General features: G+C 37.3%; 1 protein-coding gene and 1 long non-coding RNA gene across 3 annotated transcripts in view; one reads left to right on the top strand and one right to left on the bottom strand.

Moving 5' to 3' along the window:
* The window catches only part of LOC134299024 (uncharacterized), a 49,922-nt gene extending 45,926 nt beyond the window's left edge, over nt 1-3,996 (top strand). Inside the window, exons 5-6 of one of the 2 annotated variants that reach the window (XR_010006190.1) lie at nt 2,308-2,467; nt 3,789-3,996. This is a non-coding gene — a long non-coding RNA (uncharacterized LOC134299024). The remainder of the gene's footprint in view (nt 1-2,307; nt 2,468-3,788) is intronic. The other variant, XR_010006206.1, reaches the window with a different exon arrangement.
* Nucleotides 1-21,154, bottom strand: part of dcdc1 (doublecortin domain containing 1) — a 366,393-nt gene that overhangs the window by 63,426 nt on the left and 281,813 nt on the right. Inside the window, exons 21-22 of the mRNA XM_062979386.1 lie at nt 6,543-6,666; nt 3,543-3,724 (exon numbers count right to left, since the gene is read on the bottom strand). Of these exons, the coding sequence (XP_062835456.1) occupies nt 3,543-3,724; nt 6,543-6,666 (306 nt within the window). The remainder of the gene's footprint in view (nt 1-3,542; nt 3,725-6,542; nt 6,667-21,154) is intronic.

The following is a 21,154-nucleotide window of genomic DNA, read 5'->3' as shown; positions in this document are numbered from 1 at the left end:
TATATTAATATAGATATATAGAGGTTGCAAATATTACAGAGGGAAAATGCGCGAGCGCGTGCGCACACACATACATATATATAGAGAGATGTCTAGAACATTGATAAACAGGGCTTGCAATTACGGCAGGAAGAAAAGGTACATAAAGGATTTGCAAAGGTTTCAGGGGAAATACAAATGTGAAATTAGGATATATAATTATAGATCTATAACTAGCTTTGCATTGTTTATATAGGCATTGAATATTTGCCTGTTACTATGTTGGAAGCCGGCCTGAGTCCCCATGGAGAGATAGATAGAGTGGGATATAAAGGAAGCTGTTGTTTTTGATGATTATGATGATTATAAAGCTATTGTTGGTACCACATTGTTTTTCTTGACCCTATTTTTCCACTTATAGATTTCGTTTACTGTTTTTCTTTGAAATACGGTAAATATTCAAAACATATAACCCACTGATGCCTCAATTAACGTAATTTTATTAGTATCTATTTTTATTTCAACTTTATCAGTAGCTGCTGCATTTCCCACCCTCGTCTTATACTCGAGTCAATAAGTTTTCCCAGTTTTTTGTGGTAAAATTAGGTGCCTCGGCTTATATTCGGGTCGGCTTATACTCGAGTATAGTGTCCCTACTTCATGGATTTCCACTTATTGGGGTAGGTACCCCTGCAATAAGTGAGGGAACACTGTAGATTCTAAGTTAACTAGCACCCATTGGGATTGGTAGATGCTAGATACATTTAGTTTCTGGTTGCTTGAGCGTTACTATTAAAAATAGGCCTAACTAATACTATATCCCATACTATACCATGCTATAACTCTGTATTGACTGTATTAATATTGAAATACAGTAATTAAACACCAATTAAGAGACATAAAGAGAAATATAACTTAATGTAACGGTTTAATATATTATAAAAACAGCTTTGTGAATACAGTATGCAATTTTGATTATTGGTTGCTTGAGAGTTATGGTTGCTTGAGATAATAATAATAATAATAATAATAATAATAATAATAATAATAATAATAACAACTTTATTATTGTACCACACTCCATCTCCCTGAAGGGACTGGGGGCAGTTTACATATGGCTATATGGAATTTATCTGCAATGCCCTACAATTAAATTGATTTTTAAAAAATGTTTGTAGAGAGCAAGTGCAGCATGATGACATAAGGTAAAGGAAGATTTCTTAGCCTCAATTCTTCCCATCAAACTTGTTAATGGTTTATTACGTCTTGGCATCTTCTTTCTTTTAATTACTAATTGTTTCTCATCCTGTGCTGATTTATTACTCCTTGAACTTAATTGTTGAGCAGGGAAGAGAACAGAGAAGTGAAGTTATACCATGCTCTTAAAGTTAAATATTAAGCAGTGAGGGGAGGGGATGGGTGAAGTTATGCTGCCATCTCCCAGAATAGCAAACCACGCCCCTATTCTTCCCAGCAAACTCAATATCAAGTGGAATCGTAGTGCTATAACTATGTATCATATATATGCATGTATAGGTCAAACTCATGTTTAAGTCAAGGGCAGGTTTTGGGGCCAAAATTATGGATTTTGGTATGAACCATGGATAGATCAAGGGTCATTCCACAGAGAGGGCATTCAAAAAGGCCAGCATCAGTGCCATGATAGAAATTGTTGAGGAGATCAGTGCTTCTTTTAGGTTTTCCCAAGATAGACTAATCTTTTGCCTTTTGACACTCTACTCAGAGAAGGAGGTGGTTCCTTTTTCTAAGGTTCAGTATCCATACTGACTCTTGGATAAGTTGATTCAGGGTTTTTTTGGTGTTGATTTTTTGACTAAAATTTCTATATTTATACATGAGTATATTCTATATAGGATAATTTGAAAGGGTCCTAAAATGAGATACCTGGAACCAGTGTTAAGGAACTGATGGTTGATGCTGTATCGACAGCAAGGTTCAAAATCTCATTACAACCTTAAACTAGTGCCAGTTATGCACTATTATCAGATCCAGCTATATGCTCATCTATCATGAGAATAATGGGGAAATATTTCTTATATGACCTGAAATGGAAATTTAACAATTTCATAAAAACTACTATGGGGAACTTTTTAGATGTTGCCTCAGATCTAGAGAAAAACTTTTTTAAAAGCTGAAGCCATTCATTAAATTTCTATGTAAAAAGATCTGAATAATTTTAAGAACAGCATATTCACATTTTAGATCTGGCAGAGGGAGAACTAATTATGAGATGTATGCGTCAAAGATTTCAATTTCAGGCTTGACTTTACTTTGAAGATTATTTTTTTAACTTTATCATTTTTGCAGGCAGCCCAGTCGACAGCCTATCTGAATGCTACTCATTGTTCAGCGATGTATGAAGTGTATTTAATCAATCTGAAAAAGTAATATTAAACCATTATCAAAAGCATCAGATGTTCTAAACCCCTTAAAAGAAAGGTCAAAAGGTGACATCTCTGCTAACAATGTGAGAAACGATGTATTTAACTTATTCTTTACATCAAAGCTTTTCATTGCTATATGAATATTCAAAGTTCTCTTATATAAAACTAATGAATAAATGTTCTTTCCAAGCATAATATCCACTGTTTAAGTGGTGCATCCAAACAGACATAATCTATATATCTATAATATATAGTTACATTCCATAAAAATAGAAATTATTGGTTTCCTATAGAAACTGCATAAAGGAAACTTGATTTGTATTATTGTGCAGAATACCAAATGTGAGCTTAGGAACACTCCTTTATAGTCTTGTAATTGGTTAGAGACATAATTATAAATTATTTCTATCAGAGCCATTTAGATATCGCAACTGACTCCAATTTCCTTCATTCCATTGTTCATATATTCACACAAGGAAAATGTGCGGATACTTTTGTGTAACAACAGCACAAAATAGGCAGCTTGATCTATTTCAGCAACTGAACCAAGCAGTCAAGAGGCAACAGTTGTGCCACACAAACCATGTCTTGGCACAGTTCTGTACTCACTACCTTTCTACTGTGACTGATGAAAATCTATGCCAGATTTTGGGTGCATCTACACTGCAGAACTGGTGCAATTTGACACCACTTTAACTACCATGGCTCAATTCTATGGAATTCTGGGATTTGTATTTGATGAGGCACCAACACTCTTTGGCAGAGAAGGCTAAATTCCTTGTAAAATTACAATTACCAAGATTCTACAGCACTCCTCCATGGAAGTCAAACTGGAGTCAAACTGAATTAATTCTACAGTGTAGATCAGTGGTTCTCAACCTGTGGGTCCCCAGATGTTTTGGCCTTCAACTCCCAGAAATCCTAACAGCTGGTAAACTGACTGGGATTTCTGAGAGTTGTAGTCCAAAAACACCTTGGCGACCCCAGGTTGAGAACCACTGGTGTAGATACACTCTTAATTTCCTTTGCCACTGCAAAGTAGAAGAGTTTGATACTTTTAGTGATTGTGACACTTTTTAAGAAAAAGTTAAAATCAGATAAAATATTTAATCATGATTGCTGTCATTCAGTTCTAAAAATTGACTGGCAAGTTCTTACTGTTTTTTCATCATAGATGAACAATCCAATCCAAGAATAAAGATGGCTTTGTTTTTGTCCTCTTCTCCATTTTTCAGTACCTTCAGTTTCAAAGGCATATAGCTTTCTGATCTCTTAGCAGAAGGTTTCTTTAAAGGAGGACTGTTTGGAATCAGCAAACCTTCAATGGGCCACTCAAAAGCCTTTCAGTAAACAAATAAAATGGTTTTCCGTTAAGATTATAACAGTATCAACACTTTTTTGCAGTTATAAAAAGTTGAAGAAATATACAGAGAAACACATGAATCCTTGAGCAATCTGTTCAGTTCTGTGAGCTGGATAGGCAACAGCAACCTCATATTGTGGACTTTTGCAGAGACTTGAGATGCAAGACTCCCAGTCTGTACCAACAAATCCCATCTCTGCTAACAAAAGCTTACTTATTAAATTGCTTTTCCTAAGTTATTCAAACGTTTGGACTTTTTATCCCTACATTTTGTCAAAAACACATTGGTGTCATTACAGGAAAAAAAATGAAAGCTCCTTTCCCAAGGAAAAAATGTGCATATTTACAATCATTCTATTATATCTATCTTTTTTAATAAGTTTAAGAACATACAAATTGTAATAGTGTTGTTGGGAGTGAGCAGAAACAAACAATAATTCAGTTAGTAGTGGAAAATTCTACTAATTATGTTGTGGACAAATTTTCCTGCGATATGAATTTAAAAAACAAAGAATCTACTTTTTTGCAGCAGCATGATGGGCCTTATTTTTTATTGCTTTGACTAATGTATCTGCTCACCTTATCACATTGAGAAATTTCCAGTTGTAGGACACTTCAGCCTCTTTTCAAGCATGGAGAGGCACTGAGCTCATCATATGAATTAAATTACTGCCAGCTGTCATGCATAGCCCTCCATGGTTGAAAAGAGGCAGAAGTGTCCTGAAAGGAGGGAACTGCAGCAATATGACCTCATCACATTGAGAAATTTCCCCCCTCATAGGACATCAGCCCCTTTTCAAGCCTGGAGAGGCACGGAGTTCATCAGATGTTCCAGAATTGAAAAGAGAAAGAAATGTCCAGAAGGGAAGGAACTCTAAACACGGGCAGCAATCATGTTCAGAGCTCCTACCTCTTATTGCAGTTTACTTCCATGTTTCCAACTGAAAAACAGGTGGGATGTGAACCATCAAAAGATTCCTGTCCTGTTTCATTGCCCAACTGTCAACAGTCACTTGTATCCTATGGCTTTTGGTGCAGAACAATAGGATCCCATGGAAAGCAATGGTTTTAACCTGGATCACTGTCTCTTGTCCCCTATGGGGTTTGGTGCAGAACAATAGGATCCCATGGAAAACAATGGTTTTAACCCGGAGCACTGTCTGTTGTAGCAGGGGTTTGGTGCAGAACAATAAGATCCCATGGAAAACAATGATTTTAACATTGTCTCTTGTACCCTATGGGGTTTGAGGCATAACAACAGGATCCCATGCAAAGAAGTAGTTTTAAACTGGTGTCAGTCTCCTTTAATGTAAGGGGTTTTGGACAGGGCAAGGGATCTCTTCGTTTTCAGATATTATTGTTTCTCCTGATTAAAATCAAAAAAGTAATATTGACCTTGTGATGAATGTAAGATTAATTTATTGCCAGCTCTTAAATTTCCAGTGTGAATGCAAGTATGATGGGGAGGCAGAATGTGAAAAAGGGACTGGTGACAACATAAGAGGGGCAATTCTATACTCTTAACAACAACAAAACATCAACAAAACTTTATTTATATGCTGCCCCATTTCCCCGTGGGGACTCAGGGTTGGGACTCTTAAAAGGATGATCACCCATGCATTCCCCTCTCAATATGATGAGGTGGTGTGTAGTAATATATGTACCACTGGTTGAGTGTCACTCCTGCAAATCATTCTCTGTAAGTAATAGCTACCATATATATTCATGTACACATTTTTAAATTGACAAAAAAGCATGCCCTATAGTCCAGGTCGACTTATATACAGGTCAGTTCTGGGATATGGTCCCAGTCCGAAGGTAGTCACAAGTGGCAGTCACTGTATAAGCTTCTCTGCAAAAAGACTATGGCAGCCATTTTTAATAGGAGCTCCCCCATTAAATGGCACCACACTCTCTCTGCAGAAAAACGTATGCAGAAAGTCCTGACTAAGAATGGCCACCCTGCTCCACCTTAAGTGCCTATAATGGCTGGCCCACATGGTTGATGAATGCCACTCAAGTCAAAAGAGAAAGTGAAGGATGAGGGAAGGCTGCCTTTGCTCCTTCTGTTTAGGTCCGGGAGGGGTAATGGGGTAGGAGCGCTACTTGCCCCACCTCTTGTCACTGCCCTTGAGCTGGGTCCAATACAAGATGGTTGCCTTCCTTGCTTTTCTCCCCCATTTTTTCCAGGATGCATTCGTTCTTTCCTCTCATTTGCATTCCTTTCCCCATCTGTATTTCTATAAATGCAGTCATTTTAAAATCAGCAATGCAATGTATCCCCCGCCCCTTTGTAACTCATCAAATAAACAGACCCTCTCCTTCTCTTTACCCTTCTTAAGTACATTTCCACTATGCTTTTTTAAAAGGAGGGGAAAATACGTGTTTGTTACACAGCCCAAACATTTACTCTTAACTTACCTGCATGTCAAAGCATACTCCATAATTTTGGACCCAAAATCGACCCTTGACTTATAACTGAGGACGACTTATTATTAGATTACTGATAGTTGATGTAGAGTCAAAAATAATATTTCTAAAATAACAGCATTTAGGGAATTCATTTTAACACAGCAGCTGCCTATGCTGCATTGCAGGATATTGAAGTTGATGAGTCCTTTGCAATATGATATACAGGCTGTGATTCAAAAGAATGAGGCCGAAAGGCATTTAGATAGACTGAAACCAAGGGCATATTATTATGCATAAGTATATATATTTATGCGTGTGTAAATATATATACTTATTGTGTTTGAGCAGATATGTGCAAATGCTTATGCATGTGCCTGCATTACCTCATTTAATTCTCCATTTGGAAGCACAGGCCACATATATGTCAGCTTATTCCACAAAGGATTGTCGACTTTTGAGCGTTTCCATTGACCAGGTTTACTTATCCCTTCATGCTTAATGGCCCATCTGAAAGAAAAAAGTATTTTTGTGACTAGAAGTCTTCTTTAAAAGTACAGTGCTGAATATGTTCAAACATTTTAACTTAATCTTAAAAAAGAAAAAGAAAAAATAGATAACCTTTAATTGGATTCTCTTGGATCAAGAAATCCCTAACCTATGATGCTCCTATCCTTATGTCTGGCTACTTTTTTCTTTGCTTGCTTGCTGGTCTCTGATGGCTTTCATATTTGTCCTCCTACTTAGTTAATTAGATTTGATCTTATATTAATTTGATTCGATGTGTGCATGACATTTATAGCAGTGTTTTAATATAAGTCTTATTGTTAGCTAGCTTTTAGATCATTTTAAAAAGCAGAATATATGGATTTAACTATGCACACAAACATACAATTTTTATTTATATGTATATGCATGTATACAAATGCTAGATATGATTGTGTACGTATATTCACAAGGGCATGTGTGTGGGCATGAAAGAATGCACACACACAATCATCCAATGCTCACTGTAACTAGTTTCCACCTTCACTGAAGTCCGTTTAGTAACCCATTCCATAAATTACAACCTAAGTAAAATATTAAATACCTTATATGGCATAGCATACTGATGACTTTTACCTATTTTCAAGAAATAAAAACATGTAACATTTATATATTCATGTATAAGTCTAGAAAATTTACTGAAAAATAACCTCCAAAAACGGAATAGATTTATCCATAGGTCAATGTAAGTACCATACCTAAACTTTCACCAAAAAAGGAACCACCCGCTTCTCCCAGTACAATGGTGAAAGGTGGAAGCTTTATCCATCCTGAGAGAATCTAAAACTAGCATCACCCCCCCCCCCCACACACACACACACACACACACATTTTGCCACAAGACTGCATTCACTCTTTTTTAATGTCTGGGTAGGAAAATGGCCACAGTAGCCAGAGGCAGCTGGTCCTCTGAGACAGTGCTTTTTCCCTCTCTGCAGAATAACCCTCTACTAATCCACGGGTCTTATGAAAATTCACAATTTTGACCCCAAAACCTGCCCTTGACTTATACATGAGATTGGCTTATACAGACAGTCCCCAAGTTACAAACAAGATAAGTTCCGTAGGTTTGTTCTTAAATTGAATTTGTATGTAAGTTGAAAAGGGTACATTTTAAAGTGTAACTCCAATCACACACACACACACACACACACACACACACACAGAGCTTTAGATAGCATAGGGAAGCGCTTTCTGTCCCTGTGATAATTGGAGGTTTAAAAAAATTGTCTTGTTGTGGAAACAAAGATTGGTAATGAAGCTTCAGTTGAGACACTTTTTCTCATAATAACTCTTTCAGGAGTAAATTTCCCTTCCTAGGGGTATATTTTTCTCACTTTCTCTTGTCTCTGTTCTTAACTGTGAGCTGCTTGTAAGTCGGATGTTTGCAACTCGAGGATTGCCTGTACAAAAGTGTATACGGTAAATATCCTACCTCCCCGCCTTCCCCCCCTCTCTCTTTCTCTGTGAATACTAGCTGATATATCGAAATTACAGGGAAATACGACTCAAGGCTTTACAGGCTTCTGAAAGGGAAGTGATTAGTCATTATTGCAAGCAAGGTCTTGGACCAGGTAGAGATAAGCGACTTGCTGCAGGTTACAATTTAAAATAAAAACAATACAGAAAATTTAAAATGACCATTATTGAGCAATAAAACTTCAAATGTAGATTGCACAGTGAAACACTGACTGACAATTCATATAAAATATCCATATCTATCGCATTTGATTCGATTGGGGACATTTCGAAACATATACTACATTCTCACCAATGTAAAGATGCCTTTCACAACTGATCTGTGAGTGGTTACTGTTAGTATAATCATTTCCACTTTCTGAACTGCCAGCATTTCAATTCCCTCTAACCTCACTGTTTATAGTTCCTGTCACGTATCTCCAGAAATTACAGGAGACCACTGAATACATTTGAAGAAATAGACTAGTCTACAAGCACTTAAGCCATACTAAATTTGTTAATCTGAAATGTGACACAAATTACAAAGCCCATAACATATAGAACTATTTGTAATTTCATTCCTAAATAAAATCAAAGTTCTTTAAAAGTTCCTATTTTCTTTATTCAAATATTGCTGCTGGAATAAGTTAGTGAAGGAAAGTTTCACTGGCATTCACTTCAACAGAAGTCTGTTTTGGATCCAATTGCACATCAGAGAGCTTGTCAGGGTCTGCCAAGTCTTGTTCATTATTGTCAATGAACATTTGCAGCATACACCACATGGGTTTTCCTGAAAGTGCTATTAAGCTGCCAGGTTTTAGCACAGTATGAGTTTTAATAACCAAGCTTAGGTCTCCTGAAAATTGTGTATTATAAATGAGATGCTGACATTCCTTAACTGCATTAGCATTAATACGTAGCAATAGAATGATTGTCTAAGTGCTACAAATGTATTCCGTCTTTACAATATTTCTGTTTTTCTTTGGTTTCTGACTGCTTTTCATATCATCTCTAATTTGAGTTGTACTATTTCCCATTAAAAGCCACTAGGGGGAAACAGCGATTCATGGAAGTCCAGTTGAGAGACTTCTTTTCAAAGCTGCATTCCCTTTAATTCTATTTAATGTTATTTCATTTCCCTTTTATTACAGCTACATTTCTCCCCCAGGCGTCTCACAAGGAAGTAAACTTGTGCCTCAGATAGCTGTCAAATCTCTCTTTTTCAAACATGCGTGCAAAGCTCAAGACAGGGTTAAAAATAAAGCGACAACCCCATAATCAATAAGTATGCTATGAATCTCTTTGATTGTAAAAACACGTGGGAACCATTGAGTATGACTGCATCTGAAAGGAAATGCTCTTTTCTGATACTTACCACTTCCTTTTGCATGCTATGAGAAAACTTTGAAAAGAAGTTCCATCTTATGTATATTCAGTAATCTAAAAGTTCCATTTCCTTCACTGGGGTTGATGCTCAAGTCTGCCTTGGACAGTAGCCTTCATTCCAATTTCTCTTGGTTAATTTATTTGCACCACTATGCAAAATTTGTATGAACTAGGATTGCAAATAGACTTCATGAAAAAGGATATTATGTCTAAAAGTTTCAAGAACATTTATGACTTACTCACGCAGGAGTAATATTTGCACCTCAAGCTCTCTGAATGCCTAGAATTGTATTTAATGGAGAACAAAGTGGCAAGTACAAAAACGTTACTAAGCTCCCACATGAATGGAAGTACTGTAATATTTTAATAAAGCATCCATTAGAAGGCTTCATCTTGTGGCAATTAAGATTGCATCTTGTTAAAGAGTGAACCACAAATAATAGTAATGCAAGATAGAGATCCCGAAAAAAACCAGACACTTTGCCCATCCAGATGTTATGAAAATCCCATTAGGTTCAAATATGGGCTTCCTTGCCAATTTAACCTATTAAAAACAACATTGTTGTAAAACATGACTTTTTCACACTTAGTGCGAAAAAGTTGAACATTTCAGAATTGGTTTCACATATTTTGCAGAACTGAAGTCTGAACTGTGGGCTGTCTTGGACGAAGTTGGGCTCCAGGAAAATAATTTCATATTACAGAATCACACATCTTAAAAATACTATGGAGAAGACAATACTGGTATGCTTGTTTGCAATATTTATATCATACTGTCTAATTCCAAGACACTTGCAATAATTTTGTAAAATATTTACTCTGAAGAACTGCATCCAAATGTAATACTATCAAGAACAGAAATATATACTCAGGATTGTTTGGGAACAATTTTTACCTTGTCCTTGTTTTCCTTGCTGTGGGCAACCATTCACTGCCTACTAAGCAATTGACTCCACTTAAGACCTCAGAGAAAGGCAGTAGGTTGAGCAGTTAAAATAACTGCAGCCCATAGCGGAGACCACTGATTTTTTGTATATTTATTTAATTAGGTTTAAGCTTTATCTTCTTCTGAAGAAAATGCGGGGTAGAGTATAAGGAATTCATCTAGTCTACAATGAGAACAGGTTTTCCCTTGTTTCAATTCTTTGTTAGGAGCCCCCAGATGGCGTAGTGGACTAAGTGACTTGAAGGTTGGGTTGCTGACCTGAAAGCTGCCAGGTTCGAATCCCACCTGGGGAGAGTGCGGATGAGCTCCCTCTATCAGCTCCAGCTCCATGCGGGGACATGAGAGAAGCCTCCCACAAGGATGGTAAAAACATCAAAACATCCGGGCGTCCCCTGGGCAACGTCCTTGCAGACGGCCAATTCTCTCACTCCAGAAGCAACTTCGGTTGCTCCTGACACGAAAAAAAAAAAATTCTTTGTTGATATTTTATGAAACACCAAACTATATGTCAGCAAATATATGATAATATAATAATAATAATAATAATAATAATAATAATAATAATAATAATAATAATTTTTATTTCCTACCCGCCTCTCCCCGAGGCTCGAGATGTTTAGCACAGTTAAAAGTACACAACCATAAAACATCATGTAAAAATATATATTAAAACATATTTCTATGATATACAATACCTAATTAGGTAAATCCTCATTCTTACCCTCAAAGCTTAGTTCTCCTCAACCCACTCCCCTTTCCAGACTGACAATGTGGACAAATCTGGCAGTTTGGGAGAGAAAAGACAGCCTGGAAAGTAGGGTGGGAGATAGGTAGTTGAAAAATAGGAAACATCTCCAGGGGTCTTGTACAAAGAGTTCAAAGAGACACTAAGTTTCATCTTTTTTAGCAAAAAAAGAGATTAAATGATCCAGTAGCACTTTTGATATAACCCTATTTAGATGAATCTAAAGTGCACCTTTTTGGCTAAACCACCACGCCAAAATTGGGATATGCATTGCAGTCATGTAAGGTGCGGGTGGGTGTGCACATAGGAGTGGCAGTGGGAGCGAGCACTGGCCTCCCTGTTTGCAGCTGCCTTCACCTCTTCCTGCTCCACTCACTGAGTCAGAGCTGTACCCACTGGCTTGGCCGCCTTTGCCCTCCTCACCCTCTTTTTCTTTCTCTTCCTCCTTTCGCTGGGGCTGCTGCCTTGCCAGACAGGACTGCTCCCACTGGCTCCACACCACCTTCACCCTCCTAGGGTGGCGTGGGTAAGTGAGGATGGTGCCCATCAGAGCCAAGTTGTAACTGTGTGCAAGGAGGGGGCCTCGCCAACCCCAGAAGGAGGCGGTTTTGGCTCTGGCAAGTGAGTGGAGGCTGAGGGGACTGGCCTCGGGAGCGGAGGAGGTGGCAAACGGAGGCTGGCATATGCTCCTGTTGCCTCTCCTGTGCGTGCTCCACTCAGAATGAATACCCAGTTACCTCTTACGATGTCATTAAAATGTAGATGGGAAGGAGAACTTGATATTTCTTTTAACTGCGAAATTACCGGCAAAAGGGGGGGGGGGGAACGGGACAAATAGCTCTATTGGAGAATCTCCTTCCTTTCTTTCTTCCACCTTTCCCTCTCTCTTCCTTTTCTTTCTTCCATTCCTTCCTTCTATCCTCTTGTTATCCATCTTCTCCTCTTCCTTTTTCTTTCCTTCCTATCTCTTTCCTATCCTTGCAATCCCTCCTTCTCTCTTCCTTTTCTCCCCTTATTGCTTTCTATCTTCTTGTCATCCATCCACCCCTCTTCCTTTTTCTCTCCTTTCCTCCTTCTTATTCTCCTTTTTTTCTTTTTCTTCCATCTTCCCTCCTTCCAATTTCCCCGTCTTCCCTTCCTTCTCATCTTCCCATCCAGGGTTATCCGAGGAATACTAAGCAGGCAGCCATTGTAATGCACACTTTTTTTGGACCAAATTACAAAGTGTGCCATTTTTGCCGCTGTGCATTACATTTGCCAGTAAATACTTTTTTGGGTTTCAGGGTTTTGAAAATTGAGATGCGCATTAGATATGATGTTGCACTAGAGTCGAGTAAATATGGTAATTAATTTATTCTAGCATAAGCTTTCATGGACTTCAGTGCACTGCAAGCAGACTGGAGATCATGAAAACATACGATATAATAAACTAGGGACTACGGGTCGGGTAGCCCTTATTCAGAATTCTAAAATCCTCTGAAATCAGACACATGGGTGGCTGATATAGTGACCCCTTTGCTTTCAAATAGTTCAGTGTGCACAAAACCTTCTTCATGAGCAACAGGGTTTTTTTTTTTTCATGACAGGAGTGACTGAGAAACTGCAAGTCGCTTCTGGTGTGAGAGAATTGGCCATTTGCAAGGACATCAAATATCTGGGGATGTCCGGATAATTGATGTTTTTACTATCCTTATGGGAGGCTTCTCTCATGTCTCTACATGGGGAGCTGGAGCTGACAGAGGGAGCTCATCCGTGCTCTCCCTGGATTCGAACAGGCAACCTTCAGGTCAGCAACACAACCTTGAAGACAGCAGTCCTGCCGGCACAAGGGTTTAACCCATTGTGCCACTGGGGGTTCCTTTTTATGAACAACAGTATTTTATACATAATATTTTAAATACTAATAAATAATGCACAACAGTATTTAAAATATTATGTATAGACTATTTATATAAGGTGTATATGAAACATAAATGAATTTTGTGTTTAGATTTGGATATACACCATTTTAAAATCTGAAAAAAATCCAAAATAAGGAACACGGATGATTTCAAGAATTTCAGGTCATCTTTTCATTTGTGACAAATTATGGCAAATTGCTCATAATACAATACAATGAAAGACAAAAGCAGGCGATAAAAGCTTGATGTTTCTCTCCCAGCCCATGTTCAGCAGTTCTGATGCAGCTCTTGAGCAGTTTTTTCATTCTGCTAATGCTGGCATATGGTACAATCCTTGTTCCATGGAAGATTCCTTAATAAAGAGCCTTCTTTTTGCCTTTCTCACAAGATTCCTACAAGACTTTGTTCCTTTATTTCTCTTTTTTAAATTATGATGCAATTTGGCAACATACAGCAAACCGAAGAGTTAAAGAAACAAAGTTTTTTGAAAACTTAAAATTGAAGCCAACCTTTCTGTCTTCTATCAAGTAACAATTATACTGTTTTAATCTGTTAATGAAATAAAATGAAGTACAATATGTAATCTGAATATTATATTCCACATAATAATGACTGGAATAAACCAGCCCTAAACAGCATGCCTCTAATAAACAGGTATAGAAAAATTAGCAGCTTTGCATACTATTACTGACAAGGGAAATGACATTTCTCTTGCACGTTTACCTCAAGAATACCACAGTCAATTTGTGCAGTGGTCTATTATTTTTCTCACAGATTCACAACTATAGTCCATATGGGACTTTCCCCTTTCTTTCCTCTCTTTAGTTCTTTGGCTCCCTCTTCAGCAACAATTTGGGCATTTACACTGTTTAACTTTCTTTTTTAAAGTTGCAACAGACTATCACTGCAGCAACCTGCCAATAATCCATTGATAACCACCAGTTCAAGGCAGCTCAAACATTTCTACTCTAACACTACCTTCCTTTTATTTGCTTTATAGAGTAATATAATATAAATGCTCGTCCTAAAGAGCATACAATTCTAAATTTTAACATTGGAAGAGATAGCCAATGGAAAGAAAATGAAGTAAGGTGTAAGCAAACAGAGTTTATCTATACAATTAATTTCACCTATGGAACTGACTATGGAGTAAAGCTGTATGTTTCATGGAAGAGAGACTGCAGGGTCCCAGTATGCCATTACTCATATAGGACTGAGTATGGAGGACTGTAAATGATGAAAAAACAATGTGAACTCAGCCTAAGTCAGGGTACATCTACACTGTAGAATTGATGCAGTCTGATACCACTTTAACTGTCATGGCTCAATGCTATGGAATCATGGAAGTTGTAGTTTTACAAGATCTTCAGCCTTTTCTACCAAAGAGTACCAGTATCTCATGAAACTACAGCTTCCACAATTCCATAGCAGTTAAACTGCATTAATTCTACATGTACCCCCATTCACGAAGACTCAGCAAAAGTATATGAAATACAAATCACTATGGGCCATCTTTTTAGTACAGTGAAGTTCATTACCCCCTTGTCTTAATTCTTCTTAGGTTTTGCATCATTAACGTGATCATGGTCACAATCAAATTTCCAAAAACCATGTAAACGGTTTAAAGTTTGTGAGCCAAAAAAACCTATAAGTCTCCCTTTTTTCTAAACTACCTGGAAGCATTTTGTTATATCCTGGTATGTACAAGTTTTGCTGTAACTGTATTCATAGAACATTGCTTGCTTGCTGTCATTCTGCCATGCTAGGTAGAAAAGTGAAGACCTGTGCCTGTCACGCACATTAGGTGATGCTATCAGCCTCTGGGGACAGGTAGTTCAGTTTAGAGAATTGCTGGGCTAGCCAAACAATGAAGCATTAGTCACTGATCTTGCTTATGCAGTTCTAAGTGGTTTGTAATTCTATTTGTTTTCTTAGAATAATGAAGTTGAACACTAAATTACATCTTTTACCTTTATATAAATATATAGCTATAATCTATTTAATATAGATATATGGTCACCTGCATTAGCAATAAAAGCTGCACTGAACATTGCAAATCAAATCAGAGAGGTTAGGAATACAAAGATATACTCTCCCAGTCCTGCTTTTTATTTTACTCTGATAACTTTTTCAAAGAAGCACTTGCTGATAATGGCTGGAATCCTGGGTCAGCTTATACTTAACTAAGTAACTTCTTGTGGCCCAGTCCCACAATCCACTCCAAACTTGGAAACATTATTCAACCATGCTCAGATCACTGGCTGATGTAAAGTAGGTTGAGAAATGAGAGTTATGATTATAGCAATAGTGTCACCAACATGACTAGCTACCTCATCAAATGGACCAATTTGCCCATTGCTCTCCACTTCCTCTCCACTTTCAGCATGGAGTCCATTAGACAATGTACAGGGACTTCCAGCTGGGCTCCATGCCAAAAGAGGAGAAGAAGTGATGCACGCTGTTGCCGCAGCAACATGGAAGCCTTATTTACTTACTTACTTACTTACTTACTTACTTACAGCATTTATATTCTGCCCTTCTCACCCTGAAGGAGACTCAGGCCGGATCACAGAACACATATACGGCAAACATTTAATGCCGATTATAACAATGACAAGACAGCCAACAGGTAGAGGTATTTAGGCTTTTCCCCATCTTTCGGCATCTTTGGAGGCTGTGCTCATTTCTGGCCACTGTGGAGTGCTGTCACTCCATCTCCATGCCAATGAGCTTCATTTGTTTGTTTGTAAACTTCCTCATTTTCTGATCAAAACGCTGAGCCTATTTATCTACTCACATTTGTTTTCGAACTGCTAGGTTGGCAGAAGCTGGGCTAAAAGTCAGGAGCTCACCCTGACCCGGGCTTCGAAATCTCAACCCTCTGGTTGGCAGATGTATTGCAGCTTGGTGATTAACCTGATGTGCTAAAACCTGGCCTTCCCACATGGTCTTACCAGCAATGGGGGGGAAGCCAGGCAGAAATACTTCCCTCCATGGGATGGGGGAAATGGTAAGGTGGGCAATGCAGGGCTAGGACTGATGGATTCTCCATGCTCCCCTTCAGGAGCTCTTGGATTTGCCACAAAGCATGGCAAATCCATGGGCCTTTGTGATGAGGTTCTAGGTAGCAAATAGCAATTATGAATGCAAAATAGTTGAGATAAATTACTTAAGCATTTAGCAGATTGAAAAGTTAGGTATAAATTAAGACAAATATCCATGGAACTGGTACCATGGATATGAGTCTTGGGACCTTATACCATTTATGACAGAGCACTTCCCACAATGCAGGGGAACGAAGCTCTGGCATGCTTAGTTATTTCAACATTAGAAATATGTTAACAAATATTTACAAATTGGTTCAGTGGACAGTGGGGTCATAGCCATTTAAATTAAATGTAAAATAGAAATGGCACAAAGTAAATTTGATTCTTGAAGTACAATAAAAATACAAAGTTGGTTTTCAAAACAGGGAAGGTATGGTGGCGAAGAGGAGGAAAATTTATCCCCTCCATCCCCGGGCCACAATTTGATCTGCCTGTTAGGGTTTCTTTAAATATGACAATTGCCATAAAGAACAATCTAAAACAGTTTCCATGTGTCTACCACTTAAATAAGGCCAGCCATTTTCCTCTCTAGACAGAACCTGCTTGCTTCATGACTTCAGAAGTAATTATGAGCAAAATCTTTTATTGTGAACGAAGATATCATTTCCAAGAGATAGATGATTTTCTGAAGGGGGTGCAATGATGTTCTGAACAATCTGAATGCCCTTCAAGTTTCTTTTACTTGGGACGCTCCTGGATAGGGTCCAAATCAATCAAAACTGACTTTTGGCATAAAATAGAATCAAAGGTGAAAACCATTTTTCTTTAAAAACTTTAAGAATTCTTATAATTGGGTAGCATGGCACATTTAAGATGATCTTAAATATAAATTGCCCCTGAAAGATGGGACCATCTCAAGAAATAGACAAAGTTTATGTTTTCTTCTTTGGTTCTGATGAGAACAGTATGACTGTGAAGATAGTTGGCTCAACGTGACTGTAAACTCAGATCTACATCCCATTATTTGAGATAGAGTCTCATTTGAATGATCCCACTGAGATAAGATCTCAAAGCCTGTTTGTCATACTTTTTACCTGCATGCCTTTTTCCATAAATCCAGGCATTATGAGAAAGTAATAGTCAAAAGCAGGCTGATATAAAAAGAGGTAAGTATGATTTGTTGCTTCCTTGTTCTATAGAGAAAGGCAGACAGGTGAAAAAAGCACTCTTTCCTTTGGAGTAGTCCACAGTTGACATACATCTTAACAAATGGAGATTATGGCCAGAATGCTAGTGAATAATCTAAGAGTAATGCATTCACAACTTCTTTATATCCATAATCCCTAAATAGCCCTCTCATTAGGGGATACATAGGACTGTGAAAATCTCATATTTCACATTTATTGATCAGTGGCTTCTACAATTGATGGAGTTCTGTTCTCCTGTTGCAGTTGACTGCCCCCACTTGTGTGACCAATCTCCTAGATAAGGGAGAACAGCAGTAGGGGCTCTGTTGCTGCCTGTTGTGACAAAGATCACTTATGTAAGGGGGTGAGAATGTTAGTCATCCACCACAGGGAAAAAGACCCCTGTTGACTACAGGCATGGGGGAGACCGTGCTAGTATTCCAGAGAGAAAAGACTGCCTTCTAAACTCCTTGGGAAAGTTGGCTGCTCATTGCCATGGTAAGGGCACTTGACACAGAGGGTTCTTCTTATTCAATTCAGTGATGATAAGCAAAGAGCATACAGCATTCTCTGAAGACCAAAGACCATAGTCAGAACTCACCTAAATTAGGCCTTTCGCATTCCATTTCAAGGTCCATTACAGGGGGTTAGCCAGCCAATGAGCTGGGAAAGTATTTCTCGAAGCTTAGAACTTAGAGAAGTTCTGGGCTATAAACAAGGCAGACCACAGCTATGCTTTTTTTTATAGCAGATACGATAGCTTGATATAGTTGGCTTAACTATATTAATAAGGTTCCAATTTCAATGCACTGCAGTTGCTACTTCAACTAGGAATACAAGCCTCATTTTAAGGAATTTGAGTGAATTGTTGTTTTTTACTGAGCTTTTCAGCAGAAGAAATATGCAGGTCAGCTCTGGTAAACTTCAGAAAAGCAGGCCAGCTGCTTTGCTAGGATATGGAGAATTATAAATACACACAAAGAGAGATATATCTACATGCTAAATTATACTTATATGTTTTGCTAAACAATTAGGAATTTTTAATGAAGGATTGCTCATTCTAAAACAACACAGTGGGAGAAGAATTTCCTTTATAGTCCACATTTATGAGCATGACTTTTGTGGATTTGATTCTTTACAGATTCTATTAAAAGTGCTCTCTGTGGGAAACTTTAGATCCTTCAGTGTGATTCTGTTGTAAACTTCTGCTGGAAGGTGAACACAGAATCACACGAGAGAACACAGAGATTCCTAAAAAGGTGTTTTCTCAGGTTAAAAGATTGAGTTTTTTATTTACTTTTTTATTTTTGCAGGAGTCCTGTGTCCCTAATTCCAGTGAATATAGAGGACTGACTGCATTCTAAGTCTTTTGTGTTCAAATTCCTTAATTCAAAAGTTTATACCAATTTAGTATACCAATTTAGCATTTCATTCCTATAACTCAAAAGGGGGTGATACTGTTAGAGCAATCTGACATGTCAAACACTGTATCAGGTATTAAATAATCTTTCTCTCCAGACCCCACTTAATACCTATGTCAGCATAAATGTACTCAAAATAGGAAACCCCACTTGTCAATGGAAATCAATTACTCTCAGTAATTTAACTACAAGTAATTAGGATAAAAAGATGGAAAACAAATTATGAGGTATTCACTACTGCATTATAAAGACAGTATTAAAAAGACATTTTAATTGCAAGCTTTTCACATCCATAAAATACTAGGAAATTTGTTTCAGGTTGCACAATGTAGTTACATCATAACTTTGTTACCACTGAAAAACTAGATTCTACAATTAGATAGAAATGTGGACAAACAAACTATGGTTGAAAACAAGTACAAAATGAACAGGTTTATGGAAAATCTGCAAATAATGACAAAGCCATAACTGCCTTCAGTAAGGCTGGATCTACACTGCCCTATATTTCAGGATCTGATCCCAGATTATCTGCTTTGAACTGCATTATATGAGTCTACACTGTCAGATAATCTGGGATAACCAGATAATCTGGGATTTTATCCTGGGATATAGGGCAGTGTAGATGGGGCCTTGTGGGACCTGTTAATTGTAATGAAGTAAATAAATAATACAAATTTCTGCTATTTTCAAAGTAATTTCTTTAATAAAACCTGAAAGAGGAAGAGTACCACAAAGATGCAATGTGGTTAGTATATTTCCATCTAACTTTTTTAGTATAGTCAACAATACTTATTAAAGAGTATTTTCTACAGGCTATTGCATTAATCTCATTTACGATGTGAATTATAAAATATTTTAGAAATTTTTACAGAAATCTTAATACTAAAAGGTTTAAACAACATTTGTAACTTAGCCTTTTAAACTCTATTACATGGATCTAAAAAAATAAGAACTTCCTTGAAAATTAATGGGGAAATTCTTTTATCTCATCTTATACAATACTAGAGTCTTTGGAATTAATTGTAGCTTTCTAATAAACGCAATGATGTAATAACGTATTACTGTTTTTTGTTTGATTCCAAATAAATTGCAGATTTTTCTCTGGTGTGATGCTAAAACAATTACCATTTTGGAAAAGGATAATTAATCTGCAATTTTTTCACATTAGATCATATATCTCTAAAGAGTGCCTGCAGATTTGATAGTCTTCAGCTGCTGTGCATTTATTTTTTCACTTTTCTTTTACTGATGTACCGCCCCATCAGTGCTGACATTTAAATGAGTGAGTATTCAACACAAATGTGATCATTTGTATAGCATCCAATGCAGCCCCATACTGAGATGATTGCTTCTGGGAGCCATCCATGGTTTCTCGAATAGAGGGGAAAAGCCAGGCAAAATTTTATCAATTTACATTTTTCTGTGATTAATTTTTATGCAAATAAGGGCCCGACCGTGCTCCCATCTCACCTGAATCATGCGGATCATCAAAGACAAATTGAGCATCACTTATTTAAAAAATAGGCTTTAAACTACTCTACAGCTGTGTTGGAAAATGCTAAGAGCAGGGCATGAACTTTTCTAATGTAACAGGGATAGATAAGAAAATGCTCCTTTTTGCTTTTTGGCGTCTCTGGTGCTGCTAGTGTAAATCATAACAAAATCCTAGTTTGTAGTTATTTCCTCTTTGTAAATGTTTGACAGCAAGAAACTATCAGAAGGTGATTTCTCTCTAATACCTAATCAGACATTTTTAAAAACAAACAAAATGATCTGGCTATGGACAAAATAGAAACCACATATTTAAATTGTATATCATTACATGTAGAAAATTTGCTTACTTGATACACACACACACACACACACACGGTGATACATATAAATATGTACAGAATTATATTGAATAAACCAGTCCCATAAGTCACAGTAATATAACATATCTTTTGTGGGAGGTATTTGCTACTGTGCTTCTAAAAATATAATCAATTAGAGTTTGATTCTAAATAGAAATAATGAGGGGGGTCCATGTACACAGCAGTGGCTCCCAATTTTAAACGCCTGTTCTTGAAACGAAATAGCACTGCCCTCTCCGTATGAATTACGCATGCAAATTAAAGAGTCAAGTTCTTAGAATTTCACTCCTATTTATTTTGCAGTTTAAAGAATGCAAACTGGTATTTTCTTAACTCTTAGAACTGATTCACAACAGATTTTTTTCACTGTAGTCAAGCAGAAGAGGATGCAACTATCTACTTGAAATTAGATTCCAGAATGGTTTACATCTGTTTGTGTGTGTGTGTTGTTGTTGTTGTTTAAAAAAAACCCTCAAGAAACTGCTAATTGGATGTGTGCACTCAAATT

This window comes from Anolis carolinensis, chromosome 1 (assembly GCF_035594765.1).
Source record: "Anolis carolinensis isolate JA03-04 chromosome 1, rAnoCar3.1.pri, whole genome shotgun sequence".
NCBI lineage: Eukaryota > Metazoa > Chordata > Lepidosauria > Squamata > Dactyloidae > Anolis > Anolis carolinensis.
The sequence above is the reverse complement of the archived record's forward strand: the minus strand, read 5'-3'. Positions and strand labels throughout refer to the sequence as shown.